Consider the following 26,638-nt stretch of genomic DNA (forward strand, 5'->3'; position numbering starts at 1 on the left):
GACTCTCAGGTCCTACACTGAACAGCAAGTCCAAATTCCCTCTGTGAGTTATTGGGAGGGAAAAGACACCAGTGTGGGCAAACGAGGACATGGCTGATCCATGTCAGTACAGCTACTTCAAGGCAAATATTTGGACTTCATTTTATCAGGAGAGCAGTCACGATGGGAGATTATATGTAACTGTCTTCATCGAACAAAATATAAAACTTTTCTTGTCAACGAGGTGTAATGCTCATGTCGTCAGTGGTAACCGTATGTTTGGATTTTCAAAAATGCATTCTCCTCTCCCATTTAAAAAAAAAAAAAAAGCTACAACATTTTCCTTTCCAGGAATGTGATTTAACTTCATAGCTAAGCTAATAATCACTAGCTGCTTATTCTCGGGAACAAAGGAAGTCCTGTCTCCACAAGTGGACACCATGGTCCTGAATGTGAGATGGGTTAAGGATCTGGCTGAGGGTGACCATTACCTTATGTAATGCGCCCAGCTATGTGGATGCCCGCCATGATGCCATGCTGCCATGTCACTCGAATAAAAGTGGGGGCAGGGGGCTTCCCCTTCCCCTCGAACCGCTCTCCTCGCTCGCTTCCAGAACTTGTAAGGTTGAAAACCTTTAAATTAGACAGATCCCGGGAAACGTGTGTAAATGGTTATTGTGTCCAAAGTAAATAACGCACAAGGGGAATCAGAAAGAAATGCTTCTTCAAGGACTAACAGGCAACTTGGAAGAGGGTTACGAGTGCAGGCAGCGGCCAGGCTAGGATTGGACTGAAGAGCTATGCTTTGTAGCTATGTCTTAATTGGAGAGGAAATAGAGCATTTTTCAAACCGACCCGCGGGATTTGATGGGCACCTAGCAGGTAGTGAGAAGTCCACACTCATTCATTTTGCCAAGAAAGCATGAGAGGTAGCCCCCCCAGACTCCTCCGTAGCCGCAGCCTCTCGCTAATTCCACACCTCTGGTCAAAGGCCTCTGAGACTAGGAAGGAAGGAACCTGTCATATTTATTTCGGGCGGAGCTGGAAGGAAGTTGTTCGGGGTTTGAATGTGGAAAAGGAAAAATCCAATCTTTAAGAAAGCAGTATAGCTGGCCTTCGAACAAGACAGGCCTGAGCTGTGGCGGGTCCACTTCTGTGCAGAACTCTTTGATTAATACAACACCGTAAATGATTTTCCTAATATGCTTTTCTTTTCTCTAGCTTACTTTATTAGAAGAATACGATATATAACACAGATGACATATAAAATATGCGCTATCCACTGTTTATGTTATCAGCAAGGCTTCCAGTCAACAGTAGGCTGTAAGTAGTTAAGTTTTGGGAGAGTCAAAAGTTATACACAGATTTTCAGCTCTGTGGGTGGTCAACGCCCTTAACCCCTGTTGCTGTTCAAGGGTCAGCGGAACATTTAAATCACATAATAGCAATCCTACATGGGGAAATGTAATGTTCAACACAGAAGGAACTGTTTTCCCAATGAGGGGCCTTTTAAACACTAGTATTTTAAAAGCTTTATTTATTTGCCGGGAATGTTTCTGAAATGTGTTATTTTTCGGCCTTCAGAAGTAGAATGTCCTAAGCATAATTTAACCTTTCATTCATAGCTCAGCAGGCCACCGATGCTGCAAGGGACTAGAGCATCTGCCCCCGGAGACACTGACCTAGAGATTAGGGCTTATTCCAAACTAAATGATCCCAAATACCTACACCTTCCTAGTTCACATGCATGTATAATCATCTTTACTTTCTTACATTCATTTATTCAACAAATACATATTGTGTCTTCTACCTGCGAGGTGCTGTTCTAGACTCTGGGAAGGCAGCAGGGGGAGAAACAAGCAACACCCAATGCATGGAACCTGCATTCTAATGCAGGAGAGAGGCAGAGAGGCAATCAATCAATAACAAATAAAAGGGTATACTAGACAGTTGTTAAGAGGCAAGACGGGATCCACGACAGGGGTGGGGGTGCAATTTAAATGAGTAATTAGAGAAGGCCTCACTGAGAGGTGACATCTGAACAACCTACCACTGGGATAGTTTTCGTCTTATGAGCACGTCTGCCTCACTCTCTTCAAATGTGCCACATCTACTCAATTGTAAACAAAAACCTTCATTATGACTATATATAAATAAGCCAACTTTGCTAAGGAATTAACATGGTATGTATTAAGAATGATGGACCTTCCCCCAGAGTGAGCTATTTGGGTTACTCAAAGAACTTTTTCATTAACTTTCAGTTTTTAAATCTGCTCTGGAAAGTTGAAATAACCAAAAGCAAGAGGATGTTACTCTTGTTTCTTAGAGTACATAAGCCTCCAAACATCTGAAAACGTTGGCCTCCCCTGTATCCTATGATAACCAACTAGCCTGCTTCTCCCCCTTACCTCTCTAACTGTGCTTTTTCTGCCCCCTGGACTAACCGCTCTCCACCTTCTTGCCTCCTGAGTGTGCATTATGCAGGCTTGGCCCTCAGCCTCCTTCCATTTTCCATATCACTCTTTCTTACTGCTTCACTCACCTACGTGTGAATGGTACCCAAACGCATCTCTCTGATCCCGAATCTCTTCCAATCAGAAAACTGCCCCATCATGCCATGTCTGAACTTGAAATCAGCATGCCCTACCAGCACCACAAAGAAGTTCTTCCTCCCAGCATCCCTGTTTCTGCTAATGACACAACTATTCTCTCAGAACCGTCTCTGAATCCCTTTCTCACTGTACAAGCAGGTACCATGGCTAGGTTTGTATCTGCTCTGCTGACTGAAGGAAGTAAAAACAGCTATTATTCCAGAAACGATCGTGATCACTAATGAAAAGTGATTGCTGAAGAATGCATAGAAATCTTGGGAGAAAGGGATTCTGTTCTCCTAGGAGTGTCAGAGAGCTGGCCCAGGTGTTAGGAGAAGAATGCTTTTTCAAAGTCAGCATTAGAGGTTTACTCTAACAGGGAAGAGGATTCAAGAAAGGTAGGACAAATATTCCAAATATGAAATAAAAGCAAGCAACTAAAGAGGTCAAGGATTTCCAAGTGATTGGAGGTAGAAAGAAGGCCCCGTGCTTAAAGCTATCTACTTAGGGTAGCACAGATCGAAAAGCATGGCCCCGTGAAAAGATAACAGTCATAATGAACTGAGTCTTGTGAAAATGGTAAGGTCAAGTAAAAGAGCTTTTTTCAGCTGTATTGGGAGCAAGAATGAGGAAGGAGGCTCATTGCTGATGGGAGTTAATGCTAACTGATAACAGAGAAAAGAGAACTACTTTACTCCTCTTATGCGTCTACCTTCGCTATCAAGGAAAATAATCTGCAAACTGGAAAGGGTAGGACCAACATGGTAAAGAGGAAACTAGAGCCCAAGATAGAGAAGGTGATAATAAGAAAGCACTTAGTTAGCCCTTTAAGTAATTTTGTGTCTCCAGAGCCAGATAAGCAATCTGAAAAGGCACTGAAAGATCCCGCAGATGTGATCATAATATTAATGCGTGGAATCTTCACAGAAGCACAGAATCATAGAAGTGTCTGAAGACTGGCAACAAGAAAACACACCAATTTTCAGACAGAAATTCAGGTAGACTGGAAACAATGGACTGGTTGGCCTGCCAACCATTGTTGCCAATATCCCAGATGGTTTATAAGCCATGATCGCAAGGAGCAAACATAAATTATGAGGAAAAAATCATATCAAACTAACTTTTCATCTTGTTCTGACCCTAGGCAAGTAACATGGAATGCTCCAGACATATTCACAGACTCAAAACACCATTCCACCAGCTTTCCCCTTAGATGGAGCTCCATGAGTTGAACAAATGTAGAGTTGGCTAGATGTGTATCCAAACCAAATAGTCAAGAGATGCTAACTGGGGAAGCAATGTGAACTCTGAAGCATTGCTAGGAGTGGAGAATGTCTCCAGAAAGAGAACATGGTTTTGTCTTTGGCCATGTTGATTAACTCATGTTAACAAATGACATAGGTAATTATATAAAATTGCCAGTATTCAACCATTTTTAACTTTATAAACACGGCAATCTCATTTGGTTTGACCTAACGCAAGATTACATGTGATGTCACAAGAGAAGTAGAGTGTGCTGGAGTTCAGAAAAGGATAATTTACCACCATTTGGGCGACTGGAGTGGATTCACGGGAGTAGTGGCATGTGAGCTGGGATTTAAACAGAAGAATATTTGGGGAAAGGAAGGCATTTCAGACAGAGGCAACAGTGGGGGAAAAAGACTCCAGGGCAGGGAAGTAGCCTTGTTAGGTTAAGGCAGGGAGCACGTAAAGGTGGGACCCAGGAAATAACATTAGAGGGGGGGTTAGAACTAGACCTTAAAGACCCTCCAATCCACCGCGATCAGTGCTCTAAAATTCTGTGATTTTGGGGCGCCTGGGTGGCTCAGTTGGTTAAGCAACTGCCTTCGGCTCAGGTCATGATCCTGGAGTCCCGGGATCGAGTCCCGCATCGGGCTCCCTGCTCAGCAGGGAGTCTGCTTCTCCCTCTGACCCTCTTCCCTCTCGTGCTCTCTCTCATTCTCTCTCTCAAATAAATAAATAAAATCTTTAAAAAAATAAAAAATAAAAAAATAAAATTCTGTGATTTTTCCCACAAAGGCCAAGCGCAAATATTTGGCACCTAATATGGGCTCAAATTTAAATGAACAACTGAATGAATGAATGAATGAATGGACTGATCTGTGATAAGTACAGAACAACAAGAGGTCGACATAAACACAGTTCCTTACTGCCAACTCAGACCGTTGTTGGAATCACAGTACTTTCCGTCTTGAAGGTCATTTCATCTAACTCCCTCAAAATTTCTGGGTGACTAAGCAACAGGACTGGAAATACTCAAGCAAAATAAAGGCAAAAGGCTGCCTGGCCCTCCGCCAGTTCCTACGGTAATCTAATTCACCAGGGCAAAAATCTCCAAAAAAGATGTCGCTTCAATAACTCCTAAGTATTGTGCTTTTGGTCTTTCCTGAAAGCGATGCCATCTAAGTCGACAAGTTTCAGAAACAAATGTTTGGTGGCTTTTGTGGGCAACTGTTTTTAAAACATCAAGCACGGCTAAGGTATAATTTTAAAGAATCTGGCTCCAGGAGAAAACGCTGAAGCATTAGTCACGTGTCTTACATTTCTTCCTCTTGCCTGCCAGATTTTTTTTTTTTTAATTAAGAAAGGAAAAATGGGTCAGCCCCAAAGAATTTTTACAACTTTCAGAATAAATACAAGGCCCATGCAACCCCATAAACTTCATTTTTGGAGCCTTTTCCCCACTCCTCTCTCTGTGGCTTTCGGGGTCCTTTATTTAGAACCCAGGCACAGACAGTGCCCTGGTAACTGCCCCCCCTCCATCTTGTGTACTGTAAGGACATGTTTTCTCTCAGGAGGGAAGAGGACTGGTGTGGTCCTAGATTACAGTACAGCCTCTTCTGATTTCAACAGGACATGGTGGGTGGAAGATCTACGGGCCAAAGAGAAACTTGTCCAACCCAGCTTGGCTCCAAGGTCATTAAGAAACCACCCTGCTTCTTAGAAAGTATCACCACCCACCAAGGAGACCATTTTGAGGAAGTTTCTAGAAGAAACGAATCAGACAAAGCCACTCCCAGCTCCAGGGACACTTTAGTGCTGGGCAACACAGGTCCTGACGTCAGATGGCAGAATGGCAGCCGTCCTTGGTTGACCCTTCCCTCTGGGCTGGTCCTGCTACGGCTTTTAGATGAGATTTATTTTGATGCTGGGTCTGGTTTAGTTGAAAAGTTCTAGAAGAGCTTCCACCAACCAGACCTGAAATCTATATGGTATTCATGGTACCAACCTGTCCTCTTACAGAGCAGACCAGGCCTCCTGGTAATGCTTTAAATTAAGCTGGACCACCCTAGAACAGTGATTTTCAACCTTTTTAATGACAATTCATAGCAAAAAGAAAAGATACGTTTTACAAGTGACTCAGTAAACACATGCATGTATTTAAAACAAGAAGTTTCAGAATAATACCATTCTGATATTTTTCTATTCCATTCTGTTCCAATTTTAAAATACCAATTTTTGACCCACTGAATTTATTTGCAGAACACACTATTAAACTACATCCTGCATTTTTAAATGCGAGGCCCTAGAACTGACCGATAGAAATATGCCAGTCACAATATGTAATTTTAAATTTGCTAGTAGCCACATTTAAAAAAAAGTAAAAAGAAACAGATGAAATGAATTTTAACAATATATTTTATTTAATTCATTACATCAAAATATTACCATTTCAACAGGTGATCACTACAGAAACTCACTGAGCTATTTTACATGATGGGTTTGCATGCACAGAGCATTTCAATTTGGACTAGCCACATGTCCAAATGCCCAATAGGCACATGTGGCTAGTAGCTACCATATTGAATAGTGTAGCCCTGGAGAGTTCTGGTCCCACACCCAGAGCAGAGCACACAATGGTGTTCAGCCGAAGAAAGGGGTGCGTTCCACTCCTCACATGCCCTCATCTCATTGTACTATCAGGCTCCTCATAAAAGCTCCACAGTCCTGATAAAGGATAGGAGATTTCACAGGAAAAAGGACAGAATTGAAGCTCGTTAACCAATAACAGATAGGCACTATCACCCTGAAACTCCTCAAACACAAAGTCCAAATGCAGTCTTTTGTGACATGAGAAATACAACAAATGTCACAAAAGATTCAAACTTGAAAGTAACTTCTAGAGAATTTGTTCTGAAAAATATATCTTGCTGATTACAAAACTGAATAAATGGCAGGACTGCAACTATGTGGACGAAGACTAGAAGATAAAGAGCCAACGTATAAACAACTGTGTTATAGCGGTAGGATTATGATCCTTTTAAAAAAATATATGGATAATGTTGTTGCATCACTTTTTTAAGAATAACTTTAAGAATATTGCTTAAAAAGGTCTTCCTTCTGTCCAAAGCAAACATAGATGCCATCGAATCCCTATACACAGAAAAAGGTGAGGAAAGCATGCTCTATAAAAAGGCAAGAAAGATCAGAAGCAGTCAGAAAATTTGCTCTTGCCAGAGCCAATGACACCAGCAGAGTCGGAATGAAAACACCTAACAACAGCTAGAACCCTGAAAACTTCCAGCATAGGCTTTGCATTTTGCATGAAGCAGAAATTCCAGAGTTAAGAATGTAAGACCACAGAGAAGAAGAAAGTTGGAGAGGGTAAGAGAGCAAAGGGAGCTGAGTTTTACTTGTGAACACTGAAAAGTATACAGATAATATGTTTATAGAATAACATATAATTTACTTCACATATTTTTCCCTTTTTGCCAGTGAATCCTGGTAAGGAACAGCACATACCCCGAGAGAGTGCCCTACACAACAAGCCTGCCACAAAGATCTCAGACAGCCTTCATCATGATGTGCATAACCCTAGTGGTCATGTGCGTGGAGGGTGTCAGATCCTTTTACAAAAATGTGTTGCACAGAGCATAGCCAAATTGGCTTGACACTGGGTCGATGCAAGCTTGAAGCAAATTGGAACCATCAGATTAAGATATAATAAGATATGTGAAAACCCCAAGTAAAATAACTTTGAAATCCAAAGACAAATTACGTTCCCAAAAGTCTATATTTGACCCGTGACTCAAACCTATATGTCACCACAAAACTTAGGGATTAACTCTAAATACCACGTCATCCCATCTATAGAGGTCACCATCACAGTTAAGTCAAGTTTTGTAAGATTGTGAAATGTGTCCATCAAATAATGATAACAAAAATGAGGCAAAGGCAGCATCTTCCTTTTTCGTTGTGTCATTTGGGGACATATAAAATAGAAATTAAATCTAGCTTACTTATTTCATATTTTCCTTTTTGTTTCAAAATATAAGATTTACAATATCACCAAATGGCAAAAAAATAAAAAAGAAGTCATAAAGATACGTGTTTTATAATAGAGATAAGGCCAAACAATTTATAAGGTGCTTACTGGGTACCGAGTGTGGCTCAGACATGGTCCCAGGGGATGGGAGTACAAAGATTGATTCAACGGGGTCCCCACCCCCGAAGCACACAAAGGAACAGGGCAGAGAGGAAAAAAATAAATAAAAGGATATGTTGTGATAAGTGCTATACGAGAGCTTTTGGTAAAGTGCTAAGGAGACCCAGATGAAAGGGTAATTATCCCAGAAGAGGGATGAGGAAGGGTAGAAGAGTAAAGATGACATTTGAGCTGGGACTTGAAAGGTAAGTGGGAGTTCATCAGTCAGTCAATCAGGGAACAGAAAGCACTACAGGCTGATTCAGTGGCAGAAGCAGTGACAGGAGGGTGACAGAGCTGCTCAGAAACATGGACGTCACTAGGGATAATGAAATCTACAAGCCTGGATTCTCCAGGAGGGATACAGCTAGTTCTTTTCTTGGAGATATATCCACATAGGGAGCTGGGGCGACAAATGGAAGGAAATCTTTTCACCCTTCATCAACCCTGTTGCTGGAACTCTCAGCGAAACAGGGAGCTCAGGTTAGGACTGGGGGCTGCTATCAGAGCTACTGCTCACCTGCACTTTTTGGCCCAGCCATCTAAAGTTGCACACAGGATAAACCCTCAAGCAGACCCTCATCTGTGGACGGTCTAGGTCAACATTGGGTAGAAAGTCATTTTTGTAAAGAATATCATAATCCTCCAACTCTAACCAAAGAATGTTCATAAAGAAACATTTTCATCAACTTTAACTCCCTGAGAAACGCTTCTGTGGGAGCGCAACGACCGCCGATCCCTCTGGGATGCCCACACCAGCGAGCTGGAAGAACGCTGCTTCCTGGGGTTCCCCTGATCGTGCAGCCACTGCTTTGCACGTAGATGAATATTAAGCTTGCACCTCGAAGTCAGTGCCCAAGAGTTCCTTCTCCTTGAGCACCACACACAGAGTCAGCAGATGTGGGGAGAAGTCAGAGTTTGTCAGTGACACTTAACGTGAACAAAGCACTTGCTCAGCATCTTTGTACAAGAGATTTAATTTTCATTTAGAGCTCTGAGTACAAGGGTCAGTTAGTCCATAAGTCAGCTGAGAATGGGTGCTAATAACAGGGAATGGGTGCAGGGGTTCGAGTACCTTGAGAGAGGAGGAAAGGATCTTCAGATGCTCAGGGGGAACTCTATATGAATAGAAGGAAGGTCAGCTTCATGTGCAAGCGGCCAGAGACCCTGGAGACTATTTTTAATCCCGAAGAAGGACAGGAAGGAACAGGAACAACAATAAAAAAGGAACTCACCCAGGAGACATGGAAAGCAAGAAGGAAGTAACAGTAACAAGCAAATGGAAAGGAAGTGAGAAAACAAGATCTGAAAACTAAAATTGTATTCCTAACAGGGAAGCCAGGAACGCTGTAGGAAAAGGCTGAAAGAGGAGAAAAACAGAAAGTAACAATAGGACTACTCAGAGGAAGTATTTTAAATGCCTAATCTTATGAGGGTCAGTGTGGGTCGGCTGGTAACATTCTTGCCTCTGGCATTAGGTCATGAGTTCAAGTCCCACATCAGGATTTGGCCCCAAACCAAGCTTTGATTTTCCAGCAGCTCTGGAAGGCTGGAAGCATTTTCCATTCCTTGGTGCATTAACTTTACCACCCTGCTCTGCACCAAATTAAAAGTACCAGAAAGAAAGGGAGAATCAAAGAAAACTAACAGCCATTATCTCAAAAAAAAAAAAAAATCATACTGGAGAGAGTAAGGAAAGAAAGAGAAAAGTTTTCATTTTCATATGTAAAATATTCACTGCATTTGTCTTTAGACTCCTGTGAATATGGGGTATTTATTTCCCCACATCCGAACTATAGAGAGAAGCCCTGTCTACGTTTTCAATGCACCTACAAATCCAGGAATATCAATGGTGGTAGCAGAGGAAACACTACTCCTTGCTGAACATGAAGATATCATTAAGTAAACAGCAAGTGGGGAGAAAAAAACACAGAAAAGAGTCTCTCTGGGATGAGGGAAGAAAAGGAGGACTAATGAACAGACCATATGCCCATCGAACACTTAGGCGGTGAGGAAAGAGAGAAAAAAAAATGACTTTAGGTTAAATAACAACAAGAAGACTACCCTTATATTTGTATAATTATTTACATATTAAAAAGTACTTTTATACATTAACTCAGATGATCCTGACAAAACCTACAGGCAGAAAGAAAAGCAGGTATTTGCCCCACGTCAGAGGTAAGGAAAGTGAAGATTTACTCTCTGAAAGTCACCACCTCAGGAGCAATTCAGCTCATTCCTAGTTTGGGGCTCAAGTACTACAGTAGCTAATCGACGTGCGGTACAGTGGGAAATTTTTATCTTTATTTGAACTTCTGAAGTTGAATCGGAACTTGAAATTCACGGGGCAAGCACAGTTTGCTACCATCCTAAGTTATGCCCAACAAAGAATGATCAGCATAATGTTTACCAACGTAGAAAAGTGGTTTCCTACCCTCCTGTTCTTTCAGTCAGAAATAGCAAATATAATTTTTAAGTAGTAAAATATTTTTAAGGCATTAAAATAAGCACACCAACCAATTAACTATATAGGAAAACTGGAGGAATTTAAAATGCAAAATATTGGAGCCCAAGTGATAATTGCCCTTCACTGTACAGGCAGCCAGACGAAGAAAACACAATAGATATTGCTTCTAATAAACAAGGATTACCAAACACCGCCGTGGTCCTTCCTCCCAGATGTGCAAAAGGAGAAAGTGATGTCAGGAACATGCCTTAAAGCCTTGCTAATGCTGCTTCTTACACAATCTGGTTTATATACAACCCCAGGCTTTGGGGGACTCGGGTGGGAAAGGCACCCACGCTTCTACAAGGTTCCACGGTAGGGTTCAAAAGAGGGCCCCGACAGTGGGGTCCCGATGAGAGCCCCACCCTCAGAGGGCGTCCCATAACCTAGGCACCGTGCCAAGCGCCTTATATACACGACTCATTCATTCCTCACAGTCCTCCTGTCAAGAAGGCACTGCTGGTGTCCTCTCTACGAGTGCAAGGATCGTCACGTCACAGCTCAAGCCCACACTGCTCACACGTGGCACAGACGAGTTCTGAATTCAGGTCAGCCTGGCTCCAGAGCCCGGGCTCTCTCTTTTCCTTTGTTAACTGAAGTACAGTTGACATACAATATTGTGTCAGGCTCAGGTGTACAACACCATGATTCGACAATTCTGTACATTTCGAAAATGCTCACCACAAAAAGCGTAGTGACTGTCTGTTACCCATACAGAGTTTTTACAATATGACTGACTAGTGGCTCTTCAGCAGTGCCCTACGACCTCCCTCAACCTGAGCTCCTGCTGAAAACACCCGTGAGAAGGAAGAGCGACCAGAAGGTGCCAGGTCCTGCCAAGGCTCCAACTGAGGAGAAAGAACCAGGTGCTAACCCCCCAGCCGGGCCTTGATGGCTCTGGGCCTTGTTCATACTTGGCTAAGTCATTTTTAAAATAGATACGCTCATCATGCTGTGCTGCTGGGAGGAGGCAACGTGGGGATAGAAGATGGCAAATGTTTTCCATGTGCTCCACAAACTAACAAAATGCTTCCGATTTCCTGAATTTTCTATTCAGGAGTGTCCGTTATCTCCATAAATAATTTCAAGTGTTGGTATTTTAATTGCAAAAGTCATGACTGTAAAGTATTTTAAGCCAACATCTAATCCAGTTTTGATTATTTTTACTTATATCCATTAAATGTTCTTCTGTTAGATAAAAACTGTCCCCGTTATTCTACCCTCGTCACCAGCAGCGACAGAAGTTACGGGCTTGAGAAGGGCACATAACCAGGGGAAAGTGCTAGCAAGAGGGTTGCAAGGAGCCTCAGCTGATGCTACCGACCAAAGACATTCTACTTTTAGCAGAAAGGGTTTGCTTTTGCTTTTCCACAGCTTTCTCTAGAATTATGAAACTGGAAGGACTCAGCCTTGGCTTCGCTTTTATAAGAGAGGAGAATGGATATTTAAATCAGCAGGAAACGAAATAAAGGAAAAAGTTGAATTGCTCAATTCTTTGCTGAAAGGAGCAAACAAACAGAAAAACGTCTGGGAAAGTTTACATGGGACAAGATTAACTGTGTGGAAACGAATTCAAATGAATGGCCTACAGATGGCACCAGCAATTAAATGGGAGAAAATGTAGGGTAATGAGTCTGTGAGGATGGAAAAATATATAGAACCACTGACAACACACGATCTCACCCCCAACTACCACTGTTATTAGCCTTAGAAGTCACATGCTGCAGGCCATAAGGGAGAACATGGCCTGGTGGAACCAAGTGAGGCAGGAACCCCAGCCATCAGAACCCGATCCGTACGTGGCCACATCCGTGGAAAGGCACAGGTATTTCTACCATGGTCAAGCCGAAAGGATCAGCAAGAGATGACGTGACTCTCTCCTTACCAGACTGACTGAGCTTCCTCCAAGGCAGAGTCTTCAACCTCATGTTGGAAGCTTGCCCTACCTTTATTCCTTCCTCCTTCTCTCTGTCTTTACTCTTTTTTTAAACTGAAGGCAGTTCCTAGACAGTGCAAGTTAATCACAAAAATGGCACAATTAAGAGAAAACAAGCAACACATGACAAAGGCAGGCTTTGAATAATTATACAGAAGAGGCCAAGGAGTGACATTCCAAAGATGTGGGAAATCCTAAAACGTTAAATGTGAAAAGACATCTTAATGTAGGCCGTGTGTGTGTGTGTGTGTGTGTGTGTGTGTGTGTGTGTAAGAGAGAAAGAGAGATTTTTTTTCTTGTACGTGAGTGGAATTCGCAATCAGACTGAGCCTCCAAGAGCAGTAATGCAGGGAACCAGGACAAACTGTCAGAGACGGGTTAAAGTCAACGAGGAGGGAGAGGAAAAAGGCCAAGACACCCAACCATAAAATTTCTTGTGTCTCTAACATGACAATTATAAATTTAACTGCTGTTGTCTAAAATACAGCTCTATAATCATAGTCCTGTGGGTCCCATGTTTCCTCTCTCTCTCTCTCTCTCTCTCTCTCTCTGTGGCCTACAGATTTAATTTGTTTAGTTTGTAGGGAAACAGAAAACTTAGAAAGAAAGAGTGAGAGAGAAAGGAAGAAAGCACCAGCTCTTCAAAGTTCTCTGGACTCTGAGAACCACGCACGGCTTGCTGCCTTGCTCACTGTGAGCCCGAGATCTTGCTCTGGACATCACCTATCAGGCACGCCTGGGTCTGGTTATTCTGCAGGGCCTTCTGACAGGAAAGAAGGCATCTGCTAGCATATACACAGAGGAAGCCTGACCAGAAGTCCCCAGAACATCTCACCCAGTGAACAGAGGGTGACGTGGATCCCAGAAAGCCCAGTTTTTGACAAGCTCTTTGAAGCCAGGGTGGCTAAGATCCTCGCCTGTCAGGTCTCCCATCCCCCACTCCCACCCTCTGTTCTGCTGCCATTCAGGCCCTTGTCCCTTTCCTCCCTTCGCCTCCACATTAGCCTCCTCCCCCTCCCACGTCCCAGTCTGGCTGTCCTTCAGAGTACGTCCACCCCCCAGGTGTCAGTCGTCTTGCTAAAATGCAGATCTGGCCATGCCACTCTGCTTAAAGCCCTTCCGTGACTACCTAGCATTCAGGATGGGGTGAACCCCATAGCCTGGCGCAGGATGGAGCTCAACTCTGCAGATAGCCACACCCATCAGCAACGCAGACATGAGCTAGCTGACTCAAACACAGATGAAAGACTCCCAGGGACATGACTGAGCCCTTCTCGCTAGCCTCCTTTCCTGTCACCTTCCCACCAGGCGTCCTTCCCTCTTCCCCACTCTGAGCCCCACACAGTGCTCTCACCTCCGGCCTCCATGCTTTCCCCCACCCTGCGCTGACTGGAATGCCTGCCTCCAATGCCCACATTTCCTTTAACTCCAGCTCTTTACGAAAGAGCCCTCTCTTCCATGCAGCCTTCCTGGAGTGCCCACTCCCCACCTCCCATCTGATTTATGTGCCCTCCTCCAGGGTTCCCCTAGCACACAAATGTCTCACATGGCACTAATCATACTTACCTCAATATGCTGTAATCCGTTTACGTTTCTGTCTCCCCTACTCCCTGGAAGTTCCTCCAGAATGAGTTGTGTTTTGTTTCAGTTTGGATTCCCAAGACTTAACATGGTACTTGATGCAGGTTTTTGATGAATAAAGGAATGCTATCGAAGGCAAGGTTAGCTGACTCAAACACAGATGACAGAATCATACAAACAGACAAGCAACAGCCCTGAGGAAGTTCATACTGGACGTGTTTACTAGCAAAGGGCCCAGAAACTGCCAAAAACTCCAGACTCCAAATCACTCTGGAGATAGCCACACCCATCAGCAACCCAGACATGAGCTAGCTGGACCTTTCCAGTGGAATGAAGCAACCTTTGGTATCTTCCCCCCATTTAACCAAAACTTCCCTTACTCTGTTTACAGAAATTTTTTTTTCATATCATGAGATATGATACCATGGTATACCATGGCAGAAATTTTGTCTTACTAATTTTAGCTTACTATTGTATACTTTAACATAAAATGTGTAAGACAGTCACTGTAAGATTCTGATTATGTAGGAGGGGGATGTGTAAAAGGAACATATACCAGGGACAAAGGAAACTGAAATAAGGACAGGGGTATGACAAATTCCAGCAGGGCACTCAAGGAGAAAAGCACAGCATTTACCATATTGCTCTCCTTTTCTTTTTCTAAATTGAAAACTTCAAGAAACTTTCTCTTTATAATTTCACAGAAATAAGAACAAAATATGTTTGTAAGACTAACCTAACAGAATGTATACCTTAAGTATAAGGAGTTAATGTACCTCTTACATTAGTATGATTATGTATTTGACAGGGGTAGATGTGTATTTGGAACTCAGCTGAGTAGTCCCCTGAATTGCTGAACTGAACTGGATATTCTTAATTGCAGGCTGAATCCCCCTGACCCAGATCCCAACAGATTTTAAAAACAATGAAAGGATCCAACATCATAACGATATCTCGGGCACTTGAAACTGACAACATTTTCTTGATTGGTGCAGGCTACCACATTAGTGGATTATTTCAGAAACATGTTCCCAAGGTCAAAAGGAAAAAGATCAGTTGATTCGGCTACAGATGGCTGCTAAATTTTGAAATTTACTTTCTAAAGCCTAAATTCAACACTCTGACAGACAGGAATAATGCAACCCAAGGGCCTGTTTTCCTAGATGAAAACAAGGATGACCAACTGTAAACTTAGGGCTCCTCTAGGGCTTACCTCCTTACAATTCTAAAATCCCGCTCCTGAGCTTTCCAACCACACATAGTTGTAATGCTTGCCAACACTTTTTAACTCATGCATTGCCTTTCTTTCAATATTCAGCAGTAAGACAAGTACAGTGGGGTCTCTTGCTTTTAAAAGGTACTGGGGAAGTGTATAGCTAATTCACTGCTGTGATTTTTGTTCCTTAAAATGAATAATCACTACCTTTGTTTGTGCCCCGCTCTGTTCTAGAAAGAATGCAGGATGGCTATAATCATTACCTAATTGATTTTTCTTGCTCCCACACACCCCTTCTCTTCTTTGTAAGCTAACATCTTCATGCTGATTGTGTTTTAAATGAGGAGCAACCATACGTTCATATGTATCAAGACAATATTAGCGTCCGAAAAAGGGAAGAAGTTCGGTCTATTCATTCAACAAATACCAAGTTTCTGCCAACTAGATGGCCACAGTTCCCACTTCACCAAGTTTACAGTCTAGTGAGGGATAGAAGCAAATGACCAGACAATTACAACAGAGTGAGCTAAATGCATGACAGAGAAATAGAGAATACTTCTGGAACCTGCCGAAGGGGCATCTCCTCCAGACTTGGGAGATCAGAGAACCTTCCCGTAAGTGAAGTTAGCTGAAAACTTGAGGAACCGTAGGCTATTTGAAGGTAATATGATAGCAACACCACCAAAACACCAGATAGAGTCAGTCCAAATAGTTTATCCCAGTGAGAGTCAACTTCTTGATCCAGATGTGACAAGTGGTCATCCTGCTGCTGCACCCAGACGACTCACGGACTGGCCACAATTCATCCCAAACACTAGGTTCTATAACAGGATTCCAGTTCCCTTTATTTCTAAATATATTCTGCTTTCTCCTGTCCTAGTTCACTGTCTTTACCAGCCTCTCAACAATCAAGCATTTCCAACTCAACCCAACAAGGGCCTATGTGGGAGACAGGGTGATAGATAAAGGACACAGGGAAGGGAGGAACTGGGGCCCCACCTCAAGAACCACATAACCACAGAAGCATAAAACTGAGAAAAGCCATGTGACCACCCACTGACCGTACCACTCCCCGCAAACCTTGCTGAGGTGCCCTAGCACTACCAATCCTGCTTGCGAAACAAATATCCCCACTTTGAACTTATCTTAGGTTGGACACATTTCTCGGTACCCAGCATCTGTCATATTCTAAAGACAGCAGACTGGGCTCTGGACACCAGAGCCCCTTCCCTAACAGTTGGATTCTCATCCTCTGTCCATTTGAGTATTCTTCCTAAAATGGTACATTTCCTGTGTCCAGAGAATATGGATGTTTTCTTAAATCATTTCTACCTATCACTATCAATATAAAACCACAACACTGACACCAAAGAAAAATAACAAGTTTTGACCATTTGCTCTTCCAGAAATCACTGGACATTCTACAAGCTGATTGAATGGTTGGATGGAATTACTTGCTAATGTCCCTTCCAATCCGGAGACTTTATGATCCTACGACATAATTGCAGCCATTTCTCCTTGAGGGCTATAGCTAGGAAAAATTATCCCAGTGTAAGAAGTTATTGTAGAGGAAGAATCGGGTCAGCATTTCAATAATACTTGGCTTTTCGAAGTTGTCCAAGATAACCTCATTGGTAACAGGCAAAGCCGCAGCTGCACAGAGAAGTAAATGCAGCCTGGGCCATACTCAGTTGTATATTTTATAACCAAAGGCGGGGGGGGGGGGTTTACTTCAAAAGATCAATGAAACACAAAATTGAACAAACAAATAATAAAAAAAAAGAATGTTCTAAATGTTTTGGATTGTATGATACTTTCCGTCTAAGGATGTGTAAATTATTTTTGCTATCCTTTCCAAACTGAATCTTAATTACGTTTTGAGATCCGAGTAGTAGAAAATTCAAAACTTGTGCTCAGTCTTTAAGGCATTTTTGAAAAAGCCTTATAGATATGTAACAAGAGCTACGCCCACCCTCATGCACTAGAGAACCACATACATCTCTTTGGTGCTCCACACTTCACACATCCAAGAGTTTCTCACTAAGATACATATCTTCACAACAAGTGTCTCAACTTGTGGTTCAAACTATCATTCAGAGCATCAAGAAGAGAAAGTCCCATCACTCAAGTCCTGCACCAGGTGTCGCATCTAGGCAGAAAGTATGCCATATGCACCTCTGGTCTTCTGAGCCAATGTTCTCTTCCACTCTCATAGGAAACAGCCAGAAGGTTCCAGGCAGTTCCTGACTGCAAGGAACTTACCAAGTGGGTTCGAATCCAACCTCTACCACTTCCTAGCTGTGTGACCCTGGCCAGCAATTTAACCTCTCTAGGCATTAATTTCTTTATGTGTTGGGGGGGGGGGAGGAGATCATCACAACACCACCTTCCTCATAAGATTACTGACATATTTCAGTAATACCCTCACCTCACCTCAGTCTCTAGTTCACTCTAAAACTGGTTGCTCTGGAGAATTTTGAAAGGGCTACTGGAATGTAGGAAAACAAATATGGAGAAGCCACTCGGTCCTAAAAAGAAGGGTTTTGTAATTACTATGGCTCAATTGGTTGAGTCACATTTAATTAAGTCTGGAATTTCCAAGGACAAAAAAAACAGAGCTTCCCAACAGGACACCTAAGACAAGAAAACAAGTGGGATCAGAGCTGGAAAGTTCCTAAGAACATGCTGTTGAGGGCTGGGGTGGTAGCTGCAAATCACACTTTGTTGCACCGGAGGGGAAGGGACAGATTCCGCTACCAACCAGAAGAAATCTTTTCACGCTGTCCTCCCTCTCAATATCTCAGTACCACTGCTAACTCCAGGGTGAACCAGCTCTTAACTGTATAAATCTGAGAATGCTGAGTGGGGGAGAGAAGAGAAGCAGAGTCCAGCGAACAGAACGGTCAGTGACAATCATGAAGTAACTGTGAACATCTCAATGAACCACACTTTGTGGGTTTGGGGCCCACAGAGTTAACCCCTCCATTTCCCCATAACTTCTTCATTCGTGGCTGTTGTGTTGGCTGAAAACTAAAACTGTCACCCAAGCAACATCAGTCTCCTCAGAAAGAGAGGAACAACCCAGCATCAGGAAATACAATGACCCTTTCCAAGGCAGCTGGTTTAGAACTTGTGAATCATTGTGAAACACCAAGACAGGCCAAACCACATCAATAGCACATGTAAATAAAATGCATATACACAACCACCCAAAACAAAGAGATGACTCATCAGAACTCTAGTTCTTCCTTCCTTCCTTCCCTATCAGGTCTGCTGAGGATGCACCTAATGCATCTGAAAGTCATACTCTGAGTAAGGTACCTGCTTGATAAGTGAAGGCCTCCGGTTTTCAAAAAAGATTCCTACCTTTCCAGGCCACAACCGCAGATGTCACTAACAGGTGACTGCCCTAGTGGGTGGTACCTCGGCCCAAAGTACAGAGCAGGAAAGGCCTGAGTTGAGGCAGCTGGGGAAGCCCAGAGCAGTGAAGGCCTGTGTCAGCAGACCAGTGAACCCACAGCAGAGAAGATCCCTGCTGCGGCCCATCCTGCCTGAAACTCAGGGGACTTACAAGTTACATGTTGCCTCTAGTCTCCATGTGAGGCCCTGGGCAGTTTTGTTTCCTGTCCGCCTTCACACCCTCCCTTTGAATGCTGCTCAAGCACTGAATTCTGTGAGACGCAAAGCCAGTGAAGATCGAACGCAAGTGCATAATCTTCATTGCCCTCCAGTCCATCCCCTGTGAAGCCTGAGTGTGGCTCGAATGAGGCCAGATGAAACCACACTCCATCCCCTCTCTTCAGCCCACCCTGATCTTCTTTCTCAAGGCTTTCTGGGTCACCTCTCACTGCTCTGAGGATTACTTTTATCTCCAGATTGAGAATTCCTTTGTTCTTCCACAGGCTGGTATCTGCCCGAGGAGTGATCCTGTCACTAAGCTTTCCATTTCTCCCTGGGATGTGTTGAAGGAGCCATTAGGTGGTAACAGATAACTCACATGATCCCAACCAAGATTTCAGAACCTTGGTGGAAAAAGTCTTGCTTATGGAAGCAGTGTTTTCCCAAAGACCTAGCACTCTGTGCCCACTACACATGAAATCGTGGGCACGACACCTGCATTTGTCTCCTCATGGGCTGCAGAGAGGAGGTAACAGTGGGAAATCTGCCACCACCTCCCCCCAGTAGGAAGATAGGCAGATCCGGAATGGTCTGTCCCCTGAGCATTCTGGGTACTTGGTGAAGGTACAGGAGGAGAGGGGCTGGTCAGCATCAGTAGGGGGAGGACAGGGAGAGAAAAGGGTGCCATCTGGGCCAAACTGCTTATGGCTCTTGTCTAACAGAGTGATGCTTTCTGGTCCTGTTACTGCGTGTCACTTTCTGCCACGCCACCCCCACTCTATTTGCCAAAGACCTCAAGATGTTTCTAAGAGGTTCTGAATTATTGACAAACCCAAGGAAGATGCTTTGGAAAACATTAAGTACAAAAACAGACCTGTACAGCTAGTGCAAACACTTGGTCCTTGGCAGTTTCCTTTTTAAGGCCAAAAGAGAAGAAGGAGAAGGAGAAGACGAAGAAGAAGAAGAGCCTGTCTCTGCTAAATAATGATGATATTCACAGAACAACAGACACTGCAACTCCAAAGTTTGCGTCTCTCCGGCTTTACTCACCCCTAGCCATCTTGCTCCTTTATTGGCAGCCTGTTGAATCTGGACTCTTTTGAGGGTGACATGGTACACAGCGCCTTCCTCTACCTCTTCACCCCAGTCCTGAATCGAGCTCTGCCAGGGGATGGGATAAAGAGAAAGAAAAAGAGTATTTTTTTTTCCTCTCTGCTAACCACAATCTATCCCAGCTGCTTTACTGCTTACACCAGCACTCAGGGCACAAGATGGGCTGTTCAAAATAAATATTACAATCAGAGCAATACAAGACACATTGCGATAGAGGGAATGCTGAAATTTTCTTGGCTCCCAGTCCTTTCCTGTGGTATCAGGATCCCAGGACTTTTCCATGTAGTTCTTTTTCCTAGACTCACTCACATATTTTAGGTTTTGTTTTGCTTTTTTTTTTCTTTTATAGTCTTTTCTCCCCCCTCCCCTTAAGACACTGTGATTTAGTCCTGGTTTACTTCCCCCCCCCATAAGTGAAAGGAAAAATAATTCGTTGGTAGAAAAAGTTGGTACTACTTTCATAATGGCTCAGTTATTTGAGCATACTACATTTTAAACTCAGGCACAAACAAGTGTTTAAAATGCCAAGAGTCCTCTCTCCTTTGGAAGTGAAATGCTTCCCGTGTCTTTTTCTCCTCTTGCTGCGTTGGGACCCAAAGAGTGAGCGCGGTCGGGGGTAGAAAGTTTTTATTTCCGTAAAATAATCTGGCAAGTGCAAAAAAACCAAACCAAACCAAAACAAAAAAAAGCAACACAGCATCATGCAACTTCAAGACGCGTGCGGCGACCCCCTGGATTTCCACGTCCCCAGCTAAACCTGAAGTTGTGTTAAAGAGCCACTGGGACGCAGAGGCGCTCCCGGGGCCACCCCGGCTAACAGTTCTCGGTCCTGAAAAGTTTTCCCGTCCCCACAAACAGCTGCCCCAGACACACCACAGGCTACTGGCGAGAAAGTAGGTGCGATGAGAGGGAGAAGACACGCCGAGAGGAAGGCATACAAAGCAGAGCGAGAAAGCCTCAGCTCCCGAGCAGGGGATCGGATGGCTGCGTTCGCTCCGAGTGAGTCCAAAACACGCCCAGAGAAAGCGGGAGAAGAGTCCCCACCAGAAAAGCCTCGGGAGAAGGCAGAGCTCTCGTTACCATTTTAGCTTGCCAAAGCAATTTCATTCTCAGGTTTCTCTCCGGTCCGCGGCCGCGGCATGGTGCGCCCTGCTCCGGGGCCCACGCAGTGTCCGCCGGCGCGGCCGCCGCGCCCCCAGCCCACCGCCCGCGCAGCCGCCGCGCCCCGAGCGAGCACAGACCCGCGCGCTGCCCCCGCCGCCGCCGCCGGTGCGCGCGACTCGGGCCACAAAGGGAGCGCGGCGAGCGAGGGCGCCGCAGACTCCTCCCCGCGCCGCTCCGCCGCTCCGTGATGTCAGGCTTTCCTGTTTGTGCTCCGAGCACACTCGCTTTCTCGAATCCCATGCATAAAGTGAGCATGCAATAGTTTCAGCAGCTCCGAAGGCGATCGGGAAACAACCCTTTCAAGGTGCTCGGGTTTCCTGGATGGGCACCAAAGTGCCAAAAAGGGACCGGGTGCGGTCGCGTGGCGGCTGGGGGGCGGGGGGGCGTAGAATCCAAGTGTGTGTCCTCTTCCTTTGCTAAGAGATAAAGGGGGAGGGGGCAGTGCCAAAAGGATGGGAGGAGAGGGTCAGGAAAACTTTTGTTACCTCCTGAATTTAGATTAAATCAGAGCTGCCCCGAAGACAGGAGCAGTACTCCAAGCCAGGAAGTTTTTCATTAGGACAAAAAAGAAATGGTCGGAGGATATTCCAAAACCCATGCCCAGGGGCTGTACCCGGTCCTGCATCAGCACGCTGCCAAGAGGAAATTGCTCTGGACTTTTTTCTACCACCCATTATGATAAGGCTCATCCACAGTAACTGGCCACTGTGGGTGGGAAGGGGCCAAAGCAGGAAAGGGTTTTGCTGAGACTGACAGCGTGGAAAGTGGGCCATCAGTGGCCCCAGAGGTTCTGTGAGTCTTTGTGAGACAGCCATGGGTTGAGCTTTCCTACTGAAGGGACACAGCGGAATCACAACAGCAAGGAAAGAGCCCTTCATGAGGAGATTGCTGGAGGGAGTTTTGTCATAACAGAAAGATCTGCTACCAGGACAAAAGATTATAACATCTTTTAGATCCGATTTTAATAAATCAACAGCACGATACCAGATGATAATGTATTCAAACTTTGGCACATGACAGAATGCCACACCAATTACGAGAAACCTTAGAGTTCATGTCTGTAGTACTATTCCCCCTAACTGGATTCAGTCACCTTTAACTTTGTTTTTAAAGCCCTCTCACTAATTGCCATGCTAAGGCATAAGGCTAGGATTTGGTTCATAATAAATGTATCATGAGCTGAAAAGCTGGAGAATCATGTGTACTGATGTTCCCAGGAGAGCAGAATAAATGACAGCGAGGACACATCAAGGAGAAACAAAAGGATTTTGGACACTTGAGAACATCTTGAAGTCACTCAGCCAAGTTTCTCTCAGATAACCAGAATCTACGCAGCTCAGTAACTGTGGAAAGAGTGCATGCTCTTTTTATAAAACCCAAGTGGTTGTTTCTATAACTTAAAAAAAGTAAAAGCACATAGACTAGATCCTCCTGTGATCACCAGGACAGAGTGTGCCTAGTGTCTAGAGGAAAATCATGCAGAGGCCCTACCCCTCTCCTCCTTAAGCCATCCCCAGGTCCCCTGGCTCATTCTAGAGGACCTACCTATTCAGGGATCTCAAAAGATCACAAGATGCACCTGAGGAGAGTTAAGCAACCCATAAGATTAACTTCACCACTACTTTAACCCGATTTGGGGCTATCCATTTCGAGATGACTGAAAATTTTTCACTTCAGGGCTATCAAGCAGTTTCTCAGCCCCGCCCCACACAGGAAGCCTTCGGAAACAGAGCAGCTTATAACTCACAAGGCCCCGCTCAGGTTTCAGATCTCATCACCCTCTTTTCTACTCCATCAACTCCCTGGTGGGCCACCTGGTACATAAAGGAAAAACAAGTTTCAAGGCAAGTGGATCCAGCTTCAAATCCACACTTAAATTAAGAGTGAACTTAAGGGTGGGGCGCCTGGGCAGCCTAGTCGGTTGGGCCTCTAACTCTTGGTTTCCACTCTGGTAGTGGCCTCAGGGTCTTGGGATAGAGCCCCACATCAGGCTCGTGCTCAACTCAGAGTCTGCTTGGGATTCTCTCTCTCCTCTCCCCAACCCCCTCTCGCTCTCTCTTGCTTTCTCTCACACTCTCTCTCTCTCAAATAAATAAATAAATCTTTAAAAAAAAGAGTGAACTTGGGTGCTACCTCCCTGAGCCTTAGTTTCCTCATCTGTAAAATGGGACAAACATCTATCTATTAAAGTTTGAAGAAGGATTAAATGAAAACTGTATGCAAATTATCACATGGTAAGAGATCAAAAAAAGTTCCATTCCCGTATCATTGCACTTCTCCCAAACTGTATTTTCCCAGACTCACTGAAAAGTTGTGTATGTATGCAATGTGGGGAAATCTGAAATCATGTCTTCTTACTAAATTACATTATAATTTCAGAGAGGTTTTCCAAGAATAACTGTTTGTATTTATACCTGATAGTGTGTATGTGATTTTGTTCAGTGCTGAGGCACAAAAAAAAAAAAAAAAAAGGTCTGGTTATACTAGGTAGTGCAATCAAGCATTGCATTTTACAATTTTTTAAAATATTCATTTAAAAATATTTCACCTGTAGGCAGCTCAGACAGTATTACCTTATTACACATACCTTTGGGTTAAAATACTCCTGGCCAGTATGTGGGAAGGATAAACCAGTAAGCCATTTATAATTAAGTGTGAATTTATTTACCAGATTACCTTGCCCATGACCTAGCATGGTCCTAAGAGGACAGGTCAAGTTTTATATGTTGATTTTGCATCCTGCAACTTTAATAAATTCACTTATTAGTTCTAATAATTTACTTGTGGACACAAATAAATGGAAAGACACCTGGTGTTCATGGATTTGAAGGCTTAATATTGTTAAAATATCCATGCTTACTGCAAGCAATCTACAGATTCAATGCAATTCCTAACAAAATCACAATAGCATTTTTTACAGAAATAGAAAAAAAAATCCTAAAATTCATATGGAACCACAAAGGATACTGAAAAGCCAAAGCAATCTTAAAAAAGAACAAAGTTGTAAGTGTCCCAGTTTCTGATTTCAAAACATATTACTAAGCTATAGTAATTAAAACAGTGTGGAACTGGCATAATGACAGAGAAATAATAAAACAATGGAACCTAATAACCCAGAAATAAACCCAAACATATATAGTCAACTGCTCTTTGACAAGGGTGCCAAGAATACACAATGAGAAAGGGACGGTCTCTTCAACAAATGGTACTGGGAAAACTGGATATCCACCAAATTCCTAGAATACATAGGGGAAAAGCTTCATGACACCGGTCATGGCAATGAGTTTATGGCTATGACACCACAAGCATAGGCAACAAAAGCGAAAATAGATGAGCAAGACTAGATCAAGCTAAAAAGCTTCTACACAGCAAAGGAAACAATCAACAGAGTTAAAAGGCAACATACCAAATGGGAGAAAATATCTGCAAACGACATATCAGATAAGGAGTTAATATCCATAACATATAAGGAATTTCTACAACTCAATAGAAAAGAAAAGATATGCAAAACAAACAAATAAAATAACCAAATTTTAAAAAGGGGCACAGAGGGCGCCTGGGTGGCTCAGTTGGTTAAGCGACTGCCTTCGGCTCAGGTCATGATCCTGGAGTCCCGGGATCGAGTCCCGCATCGGGCTCCCTGCTCAGCGGGGAGTCTGCTTCTCCCTCTGACCCTCTTCCCTCTCGTGCTCTCTATCTCTTATTCTCTCTCTCTCAAATAAACAAATAAAATCTTTTTAAAAATTTTAAAAAAAAAGAAAGGGGCACAGAATGAATAAACATTTCTCCAAAGAAGAGATACAAATGGCCAACAGGTACATGAAAAGATGCTTCACTGTGCCTAATCATCAGGGAGTTGGAAATCAAAACCACAATAAGAGATCACCTCACACCTGTTAGGATGGCCATTATTCAAACAAACAAAGAAAAAAGTGTTAGCTAAGATATGGAGGGGAGGGAAACCTTGTATACTGGTGGTAGGAATATAAATTGGCTCAGCCATTATGGAAAAGAGTTCCGAGTTTCCCTGATAAACTAAAAATAGAACTACCTCATGATCCAGCAATCCCACCTCTGCATATTCATCCAAAACAACTGAACTAAGGATCTGGAAGAGGTATTTGCATTTCCATGACCAAATTGCAGCACTATTCATAATAGCCGAGATGTGGAAGCAACCTAACTGTCCATCAGTGGATGAACAAATAAAGGAAATGTGATATGGACACACCTACTATGGAATTTTATTCATCTTTAAAAAAGAAGGAAATCCTGTAATATGCCTACTATATGGATGGACCTCGAGAGCATAATGCTAAGTGAAAGAAGCCAGTCACAGAAGGACAAACACTGCTTCACTTATGTGAGGTATCTAAAGTAGTCCAACTCATAGAAGCAGAAAGTACATGGGGTGCCTGGGTGGCTCAGTCGGTTAAGCATCTGCCTTCGGCTCAGGTCATGATCCCATGGTCCTGCTCAGTGGGGAGCCTGCTTCTTCTGCTTGCAGCTCCCCCTGCTTGTGCACGTTCTCTCTCTCTCTCTCTGACAAATAAATAAATAAAATCTAAAAAAAAAAGAAAGAAAGAATGTAGAGTGGTGGTTGTCAGGGGCTGGGGGAAGGGCAAAATAGGGAGCTGCTGTTCAATGTGTATAAAGTTTCAGTTATTCAAGATGAAAAAGTTCTGGAGAACTACTGGACAGCATTGTGCTTATAGCTAACATTATGTGCTGTACACTTAAAAATTTGATGTCAGGAGAGAAGCAAAGATCAATCCTCAAAACATAGGATATTGCTAGAGATTGTTTCATATTGCCATATTTGGTGGTCACTGATAAGTCGGTAGCAATACAAGGATCCTAGGATTTCACAGGAAAGAGGACAGATATATGGAAGAACCCCAAATTGGAGGGAAAAACTTTCTTACTTTACAGTTTCACCAGAGCCAATAAAGAGATAGCTGGTTAAGAGCAGACATAAGCAGCTGATTTAAGAGAATCTACCTACAAGTGGAAATATGTAGTTTATATATTCCCTCCATGTATTTATCTATTCACTGGCCTCTCTTCCTAGATTTTATTCTACCTCTCTGGCTGCAAGAAAAAGTAAATACACAAAAACTATAGTAGAGTGTACTTATGTAGGCAGCATGACATGGAGTAATACTTATGTGCCTGGGTGAGTGAGGGGACATCTGGCATCTGAAAGCCAGAGTTTGAATCTCAGTTCTAGAAGCTTTCCAACCAAGGGACTGACCTTCACTTCTCACAGCCTGAGTGTCCTCATCTGTTCCCCTTCAAGCTTATCAGGAGTGTTAAATAAACTATTATATAAAGCACCAAATCAAGTTCTTGGAATATAAGAGGCCTTGAGTAAAAATGTATCTCCTTCCCTCCCTAACCCCCACACTCTTTCCCAGCATGTTCTTGGCATGTTTGGTTGTTTACTTGGATAATAAATTGTACTGCATGACAGAAAAATAAGGACAGT

The 26,638-nt window shown here is 43.4% G+C and overlaps 1 protein-coding gene across 5 annotated transcripts in view; it reads right to left on the reverse strand.

Moving 5' to 3' along the window:
- Window positions 1-26,638, reverse strand: part of RGL1 (ral guanine nucleotide dissociation stimulator like 1) — a 242,911-nt gene that overhangs the window by 101,413 nt on the left and 114,860 nt on the right. For 3 of the 5 annotated variants that reach the window (XM_025877976.2, XM_073900122.1, XM_025877975.2), the window contains exon 3: window positions 19,924-20,034. The exons of 1 other annotated variant lie outside the window; for it this stretch is intronic. In XM_025877976.2, the coding sequence (XP_025733761.1) occupies window positions 19,924-20,034 (111 nt within the window). Of the gene's footprint in view, window positions 1-19,923; window positions 20,035-21,066; window positions 21,267-26,638 lie in introns of those variants that run through there. One more of the 5 variants, XM_025877977.2, reaches the window with a different exon arrangement.

This window comes from Callorhinus ursinus, unplaced genomic scaffold (assembly GCF_003265705.2).
Source record: "Callorhinus ursinus isolate GAN/ISIS: 27379988/994484 unplaced genomic scaffold, GSC_fseal_2.0 scaffold13, whole genome shotgun sequence".
Lineage (NCBI taxonomy): Eukaryota > Metazoa > Chordata > Mammalia > Carnivora > Otariidae > Callorhinus > Callorhinus ursinus.